Below are 13,490 nucleotides of genomic sequence, written 5' to 3' on the forward strand. Positions count from 1 at the left end.
TCTCTCCCTCTCCTCCATCTCCTCTCCTCCCCCTCTCCTCCATCTCCTCTCCTCCTTCCTCCATCTCTTCTCCTCCTTCCTCTCCTCCCCCTCTCCTCCATCTCCTCTCCTCCCTCCTCCATATCCTCTCCTCCCTCCTCCATCTCTTCTCCTCCTTCCTCTCCTCCCCCTCTCCTCCATCTCCTCTCCTCCCTCCTCCATCTCCTCTCCTCCCTCCTCCATCTTTTCTCCTCCTTCCTCTCCTCCCCCTCTCCTCCATCTCCTCTCCTCCCCCTTCTCCTCCATCTCCTCTCCTCCCTCCTCCATCTCTTCTCCTCCTTCCTTTCCTCCCCCCTCTCCTCTCCTCCCCCCTCTCCTCCTGTCCACTGGTTGTTCAGTGATTCAGAGCTGTGGTAGGCGCTGCCTGCTGGTCATGTGACCAAAGCCTGCCTGACAACATGGAGACAGAGCCATGCTGACGCACACACACACACACACACACACACAGGCTCTCCATACAGATGATGCGCAACTCCAATCATTTGTACTTTAATCATACATTTACATGAAAAAATAAGTAATCACCTTATTTAATGTAAGTGACATTTATTTGAATGTTCTGATTGACTGTTTTGACCACCAGTTCATGTGCATTGAGACAGTTCCTCCAATTCATGCTTGTTCTTCTTGTGTGGTGTGTGCAGGTGGAGCTGGGCAGGAAGCAGGAAGTGGTGGTCTATGACCAGAGTTCCAAAGAGGCGGGGCATCTCTCCAAAGACGGCTTTGTGCAGATCCTTCTGGGCAAACTGGAGGGCACTTTCCACAGAGTGTCCCTGCTTACTGGTAGGTCATCTTCACTGTGTGTGCGTGCGTGCGTGCACAGGTTAGTTCTTCTGTCCTAGTGCGGCTGGGTGTCATGTCTCTGCTTCCACAGCAGGTGTCACTGATGAGCGCCATCCATGATCAACAGCACCACCCCAGACTGCATGCTTCCTTCCTGCCCTGACGGCATTAAGTGACAAGCTGCACATCCTCATCCCTTCCCTAGTGCACATGTAGAAGCAGACAGGAGCAGATATTAGGGACGAGGTGTCAGGTTATGAAGTGCTCTGTGGAGTCTTCTCTTTGCCAGCCCTGTGTGTTGAGCCCAAAAGACCTGTCTATCACATCCTGTCACATGGCCCTGTGCTGTTCTCCAGTGTGACTGGCATGTCAGGGAGGAAGAGACCAGCTGAGAGAGACCAGCTGTGAGAGACCAGCTGTGAGAGACCAGCTGAGAGAGACCAGCTGAGAGAGACCAGCTGAGAGAGACCAGCTGTGAGAGACCAGCTGTGAGAGACCAGCTGTGAGAGACCAGCTGTGAGAGACCAGCTGAGAGAGACCAGCTGTGAGAGACCAGCTGTGAGAGACCAGCTGAGAGAGACCAGCTGAGAGAGACCAGCTGAGAGAGACTAGCTGTGTATCTCCACTGGAGAGAAGACAGGACAGGACTTGCATGGAAACATCTAGACTTATGATGCAGATTGTGTCCTTTTCTCTCTCTCAAATCTACAATTCTCATTGTTTCTCTTTGTCTCTCTATGTCTCTTTCAAACACACACACACACACACACACATAACAAGGAGGCTTATGACTATGGCTCTAATGTGTCATTACTGAAGGAGTATAATCCTGCTCACTCAGGATTGCTATAGAGGGCCGTCACATGCTGCTGCTGCAGATCGCTGCCCGCTCTCTGCTTCCCCCCATCCCTTCTTCAAAGATGAGCTCTTTTCCATGAGTCATTCATAGAAATCGAGGATTACCTAAAGGCACAGAAGCTCTTCAATTTGTCAGAGGCAGAGATGCAGTATGCGCACACACACACACACACACTTAAAGACTGAAAGATGGGATTTTCCGTGTCAGACATTTGGATTAGGCCATCTAGCCTTCTTACTGTAAACTCCCCTGTCAGCAACCCTTTCCCTCTCTCATCCTCAGTCTCTCTTCAGAATAAAAGAATCCCATTTCTGCCCCCCTCTTTGCTGTTTCCACGACAACAGTGGAAGAGAAAATATTCCCGGAAAAGAATCAACCAATGGGGAGCTCTGTGACTTGCATGGTTGTAGTGATGGGGTCAGTTTAAGTTAAATCGGTGTCTCGTGTGAGAGTGTGTGTGTGTGAGAAAATTGATATACTATTGATATCATTCTTGTGTGAGTGTAGATATTATTGATATCGTTCTTGCCTGCGAGAGTCAGAAGAGATAGAGATGGATAGAGGCTTCCTGCTGGCCAGTGACAGATGGAGGACAGGATGTGACAGAGCGCAGCAGGAGACAAGAAGAGACCTCTGGGGTTAGGGGTCACTGTGCTCGTAGGGCCAGCTGAGGCCTCAACATGCAGGTCACATGTCCGGCTCCCCCAGCTCCACTCCTCCGTTCTCCCTATCTCTACAGGCCCCGCACGCCCACACTCTCTCTCCTCCCTCCATCTTCCTTCTCTCCATCGCTCTTCCCTTCATCTCTCCTCCCTTTATCTCTCTTCCCTTTCACCCCCTTTCCTTCCTCCCTTTCACCTCCTCTCCTCCCTCTCTCATCAGCACCTGATTCATGATGTCATTAACGCTGGTGATTACCACATCTGAGCAGCAACGTGATGTGAGCCTCACAAACACACACACACACACACACACACACAGAAATACGCACCAGTTGTTGCAGCCCTCCAGGGGGTTGTGGGTGGAGGAGAAGGGAGTGGGCGTGATAGGATAGAGACATCAAGAGAAAAGAAACCTTAAATGGACAAGAGAGATCAAAGAATAATTACCATGCTTGCTTTCATTGTCTGGGGAAGAGGGGATTTGCTTGCTAAACTGTTATGTACACACACACACACAGTGAGGCTGTCCACAGTTTGGGTATTATAGTAAAGTTAATTTGTGTATGATCATGCACACACCGTGACCTTGCACTGAATGGTGTTCAGACTCCCAGTGATGATGTCACAGTGATGATGTCACATTATTGACCAGGAAGCAATCAGGGGACCAGCTCTGGTTTCTTCATTCACAAACTGACAACAATCATTAAACAGCTTCTATAACGTTGCCCCCCCCCCCCTTCTTTCTCTCTCTCGTTCTCTCATTCAGTACTGTAAGTGGATGAGGTCACAGTGTTCCTGGGGGGGGGCTGACTGAAAGAGAGCGAGGGCGAGAGAGAGAGAGAGAGAGAGAGAGAGAGAGAGAGAGAGATCAACCCACATCAGTCATGAGAGAGAACTATTTTTTCATCCTTTCAAAACTGGTTCTCAAAAATATTTGTTCGCCTTTCAAAAAAGTTTCATGGGGGGACTGTGGGACTAGTATTGTGAGGTCAAGCTAGCACGCTAGCACGCTAACCCATGTTCAAACGCTGGCTTACAGTTTTTAGTCTAACACACACACACAGGCACACACGCACACACTGGCACACACACACAAGCATTCAAATCCACACACATCCACCAACACAGACGCACACTCACACAGAAGCTACTGTGAGTGCTAGGCTTTGATGAGATCAGGTTTGGGTGTGACTGCACAGACAGGAGTACAAAGGTCAATACAGTTATGTGTCATTCCTCTGTACTGTTATACAACAGGGCGGGCCCCCCTTGTGTGTGTGTGTGTGTGTGTGTGTGTGTGTGTGTGTGTGTGTGGATGAGAGAGAGGCTGAGGAGGTGAGGTAATCGTGGGAGGCAGACTTTCACAATGCAGGCGTTCACAGAGACATTCCAGCAAGCTCCAGAAGGATGCCTGCCTGCCTGCCTGCCTGCCTGCCTGCCTGCCTGCCTGCCTGCCTGCCTGCCTGCCTGCCTGCCTGCTTGCCTGCCTGCCTGCCTGCCTGCCTGCCTGCCTGCCTGCCTGCCTGCCTGTCTGCCTGTCTGTCTGTCTGTCTGTGTGTTCTGGATGGAAGGTAGGCAGTTAGTGCAGTATGGGAATATTAGTGAAGTTTTTGATGGAGTTAAGTTAAGGAGTGAGTGTGTGTACGTGCATAGTCATCCTCTAATGTGTTCCTGCAGCAGACTTGTGTAGAAGACTGTGGTTTCCCCTGCTTGGTCCCTCTGGAGGCTGGAGCGAGGGCATGGGCAACACACTGCTGACATACACTGTACAACAAAGTGTGTGTGTGTGCAGAGTCATGCATGTGTGTGTAAGGTTGGTTCTTGTATCAAGATTCCTCATCTCATCACATGCTGGCTACATTCCATGCTAGATGAGGATGAGATTAGGAATCATGGAACTCTGAAGGATGACTTGCTTGCCCTGCTTTGTTGTTCAACACTTTTTTGACTTGATATTTTGGGACCAAAGCTTTCTTTTGATTGGTCACAGAGAAGGTCACACACATCACTGTTATGATTGTAGGTCTGATGTCAATGTTACAAGACTACCCTCCCTCTCTCCCTCCCTCTCCTCCTATCTTCTCTGTGGTTCTGGGGGGAATCCTGGCAGATCAATGATTTCATTGAGAAGGAGCCAGTGGTGCCATTACGAGGTGAGCTCACCTCCTCCAGGGAGCTCAGGCACATTGTTCTCAATGACCACCTCCCCCCTCCACCTCCCTCCTCCCTTCTCCACCTCCCTCCACCTCCCTCCTCCTCCCCCCTCCACCTCCCTCCTCCTCCCCACTCCACCTCCTCCCCCCTCCTCCTCCCTCCTCCTCCCCCCTCTACCTCCTCCCCTTTCCTCCTCTCTCCTCCTCTCCCTGTTCTCAGTTTCACGGTGCTGAGAACCAATCTCTATTTTTAGGACCAGACTCTTGCGGTCATCACATCTGGCGCCAAAGGCCTGAGCACTCACACACTCACACACACTCACTCTCACACTCACACACATTCAGTCTGTCCCAGAGGGGAAGAAAGGTCACAATATTGACCTTTGAAAGCACATGACATCACCTCTGCTGAATTTTGCTCATGTTAAAAACCCTTAGTAAGTAAACACAAATTAAATCTTGCAGGGTCTGCAAACGCATGCACGCATACACACACACACCCACACACACATGCATGCACACACACACACACGCACTCACACACACATGCACATTGTCCTGACATCTGCTGAGGCAGTTTCATGTGTCAGGCTCGATTGCTTGCATCTCACATGATGATGATCTTGATGTTATTTCCCCCTCCCCCCCCCAACTGGAGAATGAAAACAGTGTGTTTGTGCGTGCTCCCACATGTTCCACCATGACGTCATCTCACTGCTGTCCCGCTCTCTTTTTCTCCCCTTCTCTCTCATACCCCCCCGCTGGCTTGAAAGGGCCACACACACACTGGCACTGACACACACGCCATGCATACACACGCAAACGCGTCTTCAGGGGAAAATTCCAGAAGCCATACGGTTTTCAAACAAGCCCCTAGGAGGGAAGGTCCACCATTTGTCTGTCAGAGCCCACCTCCCTCCTCCCTCCCTCCCTCCCTCCCTCCCTCCCTCCCTCCCTCCCTCCCTCCCTCCCTCCCTCCCTCCCTCCCTCCCTCCCTCCCTCCCTCCCTCCCTCCCTCCCTCCCTCCCTCCCTCCCTCCCTGCCTCCCTCCCTCCCTCCCTCCCTCCCTACTGGCCGTCATTCCCCAGAACAATGATGGATTCCTGTTTACCCCTTCCCCCCTTCCCCCTGTCTTTAGCGGTGTTCAATGTCCTCCGCGCCCGAGCACCACTTCCTCCTTCACCTCCTCTTTGGGCTGTCACTACAGAGCTGTCCTGGGCTGTCACTACAGAGCTGTCCTGGGCTGTCGGGCTGGGACGCGGAGCGCTCCTTCTGTTCCAGGTGTTTCCACACACTGTGGATGGCTGACTGGAGACAGAGCAGGACAGACAGATACATGTTCGCTCTTTATCAGAGAGGCCAGGATGGGACTGACACGTGAGGGCCGTTTCGTCTTTCTTTCTCTTCCTTTTCCCCATCTCTCTCCCTCCCTCTCACACAAAGGTATTTGTACAGTAAACACCAGTAGACCTGTTCTCTCACTGACCCTCCTGGGCTTCCGTTTGCTGATAAAACCGGGAGCTTTTCCATCCCCACGGCAAAAGGCTAAATTTAGAGTCCAAGTTCAGCCCCAAGGCCTCCCCCTCAGCCAGGAATGCTGCACTTTCTTTTTTTTCTCTTTCCTCAGAAAAACACACAAACATCCACACACACTCAAACTGAGAGAGCCAGTGATGTCATTTCCCGCTTCTTGTGTAACTATTTCCTGTTTCAGACGTGACCAAGTGACATCAGGGTTCCCCTGAGCGAGAAAGGGTGACGCCCAAGTCAGGTCACTGTGTGTGACTGCCAGCTCGGTCTCTGTTGCTACCCTGATCAAGATTCCGCCTTGTCTTGTTGCGTAACTTAAAATAAGATGGATCACTATAGGAACTTCCTGAGGCTGTAACTGCTACCGTCTAAGCAGTGACAGGGACAACTTGGACAGTTCCTCCTGGCCCCTCCTGGTCACTGGATGGCCACTGTTTTCTGGGCGCATGGTTGATGATGTCACCGCTGCTTGAAGGATGAACACACACACACCCAAGTCACACTCGGAGGTCTGGACTAAAACACACCCTGTCTACAGTCCACACACACACACACTCACACTCACACACACACACACTCACACACACACACACACTCCCCATGGAGCCCTTCCACTGCTGTGTACTGTACACGATCCAAACTGAGAAGCTCACCTCTTCTCTGATGTGGTGTATATTGCTGACATAGCTGTGTGTGTGTGTGTGTGTGTGTGTGCATGGACAGATTGAGGGGGTGCCCTCTAGCAGTAATCTGCCTGCCAGCCTGCCTGTCTCTCTGCATCAACACTAATCTGATATGCTGTATACCCTTCACTGGCTGAGCTGTGTCCACACTGTCATTACCAGGTGTGTGTGTGTGTGTGTCTGTAGGACACGGGGACGTACCTAAATATAACATCAAATACCGACAGAGTTAGTGAGGGAGAGAGAGAAAGCAATAGAGAAAGAGAAGTATTTTGTGTTTTTGTTCGGGAAATCTTTATTTATTTAGCAGATGTTTTTGTCCAGAGCGATGTGCATATTCTGACTCGCTAGTCCTCAGAACCTCTGAACATTAGCATATAGAATGAATCCTCCTTAATGGTAGAAACATCCTGAGAGGAACCTCCTCTGGGGAAATCCTAAATGCGCACACGCACTCACTCACTCACTCACTCACTCACTCACACAGCACCAAGCATGGTATTGTAGAATTATAATTAACACACACACATCCCTCAAAACAAAAGTAAACTCAAGCCTATAGCAATGAGGATCACATTTCCTAAATATTTAACAACCTGCTTTACACATCTTCTACATGACCTGCTTCACACTCACCCTCTCTCAGCCACACACACACACACACTAAACACCCACACACACACACACACACTAAACACACACACACACACTAAACACACCATTGAACACCTCATACTGGGATTTTTAAGTAGCTCATCTGTTTCTGAGAGGCCGTCTGGTCTGAACTGGGCCCCCTCCAGGGTGTGTTGATAGCTTTCCCCTCCTCCCTGGTGTGTGTGTGTGTGTGTGTGTGAGATGGTTTCATCTCTATCTCTGCAGCCTCAGGGGTGCTGTGCATGCATCAATCATACAACAGACCCCCTGCCCTCAGATTAACCTCCCTCAGCCATTGACCCTGAACATAACCCCCCCCCCCCCACACACACACACACCTCTCATGACTACATCCCCTGCCCCCATTTCTAACCCCCTGTCTTCCCACCTCTAACCTCCTACCTCTAGCCTGACTGCCTCATCTCAACACCCTCCAACCCCCTTATCTTCCCCCACCCCCATAGCGACCACCTCGACCACCTCAACCCCCCCCCCCCCCTCCCTGGAGACGACCTCGCCCCCCAGGCATGGCAGCTGTGGTCTCCTGCAGGCATGACATCACTGTTACTGATCCCCTGACAACCAGTGCCATCAACACACACGCACACACACGCACACGTGCGCGCACACACACATGCACACACATGCACACACATTATTACCCTAAGCTGCCCTGTCCGAGGATGTGTGTGTGTGTGTGCATGTGTGTGTGTGTGCCCATGAGCTGTGGGGACTGTCCAGAAGATGACGTATGTCCCCTGATATCCTGACAGACGATCCTCTGGTGTAGAGTGACAGTCCTGCTCCTGGGGCTCTCTGTCCCTCTGGGCCACACACACACACACACACACACACACACAGAGACACAGACACACACACAGACACACAGACACACACACACAGACACACACACACAGAGACACAGACACACACACACAGAGACACAGACACACACACACAGAGACACAGACACAGAGAGAGTGAAATGAACTTACTAAACATTGTTGTTTCATATACAGCATTAGTAACCTTACATACTGGATATCATCTGCTCACTTTATCAACTGTTAGATTCACTGGGACAATGTGTGTGTGTGTACATTCTCTGTCGCCCCAGTAACAGTTCCCCTGCCTTAAAAGCCCAGTGTGTTGTATCTGAGGAGGGCCAGGCTGGCCGCAGCACCTATTCCTGTCCTGGCAAACCCTCTGGTGTGGTCAATATCAATGGCCCTGCTGTCATTTTTACCACCAGAGCAGTAATCCACTAATGAAATAGCTACTATTCTGGGCCCCTTTTGTGTGTGTGTGACTGTGTGTGCATACAGATGTGTGTGTATGGTGGGGGGGATTAGGTCGACTTCAGAGCATGTTGATCATGTTTATGTCACCATGATTGGGCCCTGTGGCATGTGGCGGTGTTGACGTGACAAGGTGGATGTCTGCCTTGTCACCTTCTCGCTGCCCTCATCATAGAGACACACGGGGCGTAGTGACACTGTCCTGCCACACCTGTGAGGCCCTGTCTCCTCCCCGCTCCAGACAGACCCTCTGAGGCCCTGTCTCCTCCCCGCTCCAGACAGACCCTCTGAGGCCCTGTCTCCTCCCCGCTCCAGACAGACCCTCTGAGGCCCTGTCTCCTCCCCGCTCCCAGACAGAGCCTCTGAGGCCCTGTCTCCTCCCCGCTCCAGACAGACCCTCTGAGGCCCTGTCTCCTCCCCGCTCCAGACAGACCCTCTGAGGCCCTGTCTCCTCCCCGCTCCAGACAGACCCTCTGAGGCCCTGTCTCCTCCCCGCTCCAGCGTTCCTGTCTGTGCTGGCGGTCCAGCAGTAATGATGTAACATGTTTGCACCACTGTGTCACTGTTCAGAGGTCTGTGGTAGCAGGGATGAGGTCAAACACACACTCACAGTACAGCTGGAACCTCTGCTCACTACCAGAACCTTCCAACGCTCCACAATAATCAAGACCAAGACCAGCATTCAGTTCTCTCTACTTACTGTAGTTACCATTTCACTCAATCACAGTTACAATTGAATGTAACTTGGTTGTCCTGCAGAGCGCCTGTAGCATAGCCTAGCCTGGTCAATCTTTGCTTATCGAGTACATTTAGCCTACAAGTTTCATACCACAGTGAAGAAGCTTGAACCTGATGCATGTCAGAGGCAAAATGGCAGCTGCAAACGTTCCTCCTCCTCCTCCTCCTCCTCCTCCTCCTCCTCCTCCTCCTCCTCCTCCTCCTCCTCCTCCCCCTCCTCCTCCTCCTCCTCCTCCTCCTCCTCCTCCTCCTCCTCCTCCTCCCCCCTCCCCTCCTCCTCCTCCTCCTCCTCCTCCCCCTCCTCCTCCTCCTCCCCCGCCCCCGCCCCCAAGCTATGACACTGTGTCCAAACCCAGGCGATCTTGACAAGAACCAGGCAGCACAGGAAACCAGGGGAACGTCACACACACACACTCTTTCAGCCCTCCTGACACTTTAACGTGCCACACACTGACATACTCTTCATCATGCTTCCGATCTCTGTATGTGCACGCTTCTACAGGCAGAGCCCACGACCGAGGGCGAAGGACAGACCACGCCGAAACGTCATTCCATAGTTTGAAGCCGATCAGTTGCTTGTGTTGGTCAACTCTTTCATGGAGGGTTTAGTCAGTGTGTTATGTTTGTATTTCAAGGCACCACACACAAGTTAACACCCCATGTGTGTTTTAACACACATCCTGTGTGTTTCAGCAGTGTGGCATGCTGTGTTAACGCTACATGTGTCTACAGTCAACCTGGGCACACATTGTATTCAGAAAAGTGTAGTAGTGTGTGTTACTGGTATATCCACACACACGCACGCAGAGCGCAGAAGACGGCCTAGTGTGCCTCCTCTCAGCCCTGTCTAGGCCCCTGAGGTGGCTACATATTTGTTGGGTGAGTAAGGAATGTGGTTGCATGCTTTAGACGTTAGCTATGACGGAGCGCTGGCTCCACAAGAGGGAGGGGAGGGAGAGAGGAAGAGCTGGGAGGAGGGGGGGGGAGGAGGAGGGGAAGGGGGAGGAGGGGGGGAGGGGGAGGGGGGGGGGCATCTGAGCTCACGGCAAGTGAGCTCATTCACCCTCCGAGCGAGAGGAGAGAACAGCAGCTCTGTCATCCGAGAGAGAGAGAGAGAGAGAGAGAGAGAGAGAGAGAGAGAGAGAGAGAGAGAGAGAGAGAGAGGGGGAGGAGTGTGTGCGAGCGAGGGAGCGAATGAGAGACGGGCAGAGTGGAACAGAACAACAATAGGGGGCTGCTCTCCTGGCAGTGAGCTCCCACAGACACACGGTGTGGAGCAGCTGCGGGCAGAACCAGCAGACGCTCTCGGACCCAACGCAGCGTTCTCCTCATAGCTCCACTGGCTCTGCGTATTGACAAGTAGCTGTGTTTTTTATCTTTCTCTCTAGACATTTTTTCAACCTACTAGTGGATTCTAGTCTAGAGACTTTCATTGCATGCAGGTGGCACTTCTGAAGAGGTTTTGGGAATAGAGAGTGTTTGTCACCGGGGTTGGCGCTGTCTTGGACACGGCCCATACTTGAGGTACTTGCATGGACTGTTGAGGACTGCTGGACTTTTCTACGTCTGCTGTCACAGCAAGGACTTTCCACAGCTTCTCCCCCCCCCACACACACACACACACACCTTGGACTTGTGTTTAGCGAAGGGGAGTGTGTGTGGGAGGAGAGGGGATGCCTCTGGAGGTGGTGATGGCTCCTGTGGAGGACTGCTTCTGGCGCGACCTGAAGGACACTGACATGAGGCTCAAGATCAGGGTCCGCAGGATGAAGCAGGGCAGGCAGCTCCGAGGTGTGTACCCAGGGGCACAGACGGGTGTGTGTGTGTGTGTGTGTGTGTGTGTACCCAGGGGGACAGAAGTTGTGTGTGTGGGGGGGGTGAAGATGGGTGGGAGAGAGAGAGAGAGAGAGAGAGAGAGAGAGAGAGAGACAGAGAGAGAGAGAGAGAGACAGAGAGAGAGAGAGGGGGGCCCTGTAGGATGACGTATTGCTTCCGCTCTTTCAGCCCAGTGATGTAAAACATCACAAAGGGCTCTTCTCTCTCTCTGTCTCTCTCTCTCTCTGTCTCTCTCTCTGTCTCTCTTTCTCTCACTTCCATCTTTTATTGTGCACTACAGGTGTGTAGCTGAGTGTGTTTCACATTTTTTATACGTGGATGTGTGTGTGTGTTTCTGTAGCATTATCTAGTTGTGTGTGCAGCACTTAACATCTGCTACTGTTCACACCAAAATGTGTGTGTGTGTGTGTGTGTCTGCTGTAGCGCTGAGGTTGGACAGCTTTGGGTATCAAACCCGTTTGGGAGGCGGAGGAATAAAAAAAGACACCACACATTTTTCATCATCACACGAAAGCGGTGAAAATAGAGGTATAGAGACGAGAAGAGAATGTTGTTGTTGGTTATTTTGAGAGTGTTGTGCCTTGGGTTAGGCTGGCTGGTTGTCTGGGACATAAATAACATTAAATTAAGAAGACCTGCAGTACTACAGCTGGTACTTCAGTACCACACTCCACTACAGACATACTACTAACCACAATACAGACACACACCACTGTAACACTATTAGCTTGACCAGGCTTTTCTATGTTAGCGACGCCAACTCAAACTGAAGTGCTATTAGTGAGGTATCTCATATCTTCACAGGATGAAGTCAGAGCACTCAGACTCGGTTAATCATCCACCAGCAATGAGGTGAGCACTGCTGGTCTAACCCTGACCCTACACACAGTCCCTTATCGCAAATGAACCCCAGTTACCTGCCTGTCTGTCTGCACAGTACAGCCATTACCCCCAGCTACCTGTCTGTCTGTCTGTCTGTCAGTCTGCACAGTACAGGTAATACAGCTAACTTCCTGTCTGTCAGCCCTCGAGTGCAGTCTAGGAAGGCTCCGCCCCCTGCTCTGTTAACACAGCCTTTGTGGAGCAGAGCGGAGTGGGAAATGTGTGCAATGATGTCATAGTTGTATGTGTGGAGGGGGGGGGTCATTGTAATGTAAATGTTCCCCCAGAACAGAGGAGACAGCTGGAAGGCACAGACCACTGTGTCATGTCTCTGCCTTCTGAACCATATCACCGGGGGGGGGGGGGGGGGGCTGATCACTGCCCTCTGGTTACACTGGGTATAGTGTGTGTGTGCGTGTGTGTGTGTGTGTGTGTGCGTGTGTGCGTGTGTGTGTGTGCGTGTGTGTGTGCGTGTGTGCGTGTGTGCGTGTGTGTGTGTGTGGGTGTGGGTGTGTGTGTGTGTGTGACCAGCTGAAGAGGGCAGCTGAAAGCCTCCATGACACTGAACACAGTCAGAGGAGGATGTCAGAGGCATGGAACAGTAGCATCAATACTGCCAGACTCTCTCTCTCTCTCCCCCCCCCTCTCTCTCTCTCTCTCCCCCCCCCTCTCTCTCTCTCTCCCCCCCCTCTCTCTCTCTCTCCCCCCCCTCTCTCTCTCTCTCTCTCTCTCTCTCCCCCCCTCTCTCTCTCTCTCTCCCCCCCCTCTCTCTCTCTCTCCCCCCCCCCTCTCTCTCTCTCTCTCTCTCTCTCTCTCTCTCTCTCTCTCTCTCTCTCTCTCTCTCCCCCCCCTCTCTCTCCCACTCTCTCTCTGGCAGTCTGCAAACCATGTGCTCTGTCACTGATAAGGGATCTCTTTCTTTTTGATTGACCAATAAAGGTACATCATCTTTCATCATATTCCTACTTACTGAATTGTGATTAATTCAACTGATTGTGTACACTTACTTCTAAAGTTCAGGAGAGACAGACAGAGTCAAGTTACATTTGAGATGGGAGGTAGAGGAAGAAGGAAGTCAGCACTGACTGGTATGGCCCATAGCAACACAGTGCCCTCTCTTCTCTTATCGTGTGTGTGTGTGTGAGAGAGTGTGTGTGTGTGTGTGAGAGAGAGGGGCCGTGAATCACGTCCCTTACTGGTTTACTTCCAGGAATCCAGCTCTAAAATCAGGTACATATGAGGGGGTTATATGTGAGGGACCCTAGCAGCTAACCTGGGGTGAGGGCTGCTCCTTGCCTACTCTGTGGTCATCCTGCCAGGGCTGGGTCAGCCAGCAGGCCAGCCAGCAGGCCAGCCAGCAGGCCAGGGTG

The 13,490-nt window shown here is 51.9% G+C and overlaps 1 protein-coding gene across 2 annotated transcripts in view; it reads left to right on the plus strand.

Annotated features, from left to right (window-relative positions):
* The window catches only part of dusp8a (dual specificity phosphatase 8a), a 32,952-nt gene that overhangs the window by 12,492 nt on the left and 6,970 nt on the right, over positions 1-13,490 (plus strand). The window contains exon 3 of one of the 2 annotated variants that reach the window (XM_084672652.1): positions 684-822. In XM_084672652.1, coding sequence (XP_084528778.1) covers positions 684-822 — 139 coding nt within the window. Of the gene's footprint in view, positions 1-683; positions 823-10,513; positions 11,194-13,490 lie in introns of those variants that run through there. The other variant, XM_084672653.1, reaches the window with a different exon arrangement.

The sequence above is a fragment of the Hypomesus nipponensis genome, chromosome 14 (assembly GCF_054491055.1).
Source record: "Hypomesus nipponensis isolate SF chromosome 14, ASM5449105v1, whole genome shotgun sequence".
In the NCBI taxonomy this organism is placed as follows: domain Eukaryota; kingdom Metazoa; phylum Chordata; class Actinopteri; order Osmeriformes; family Osmeridae; genus Hypomesus; species Hypomesus nipponensis.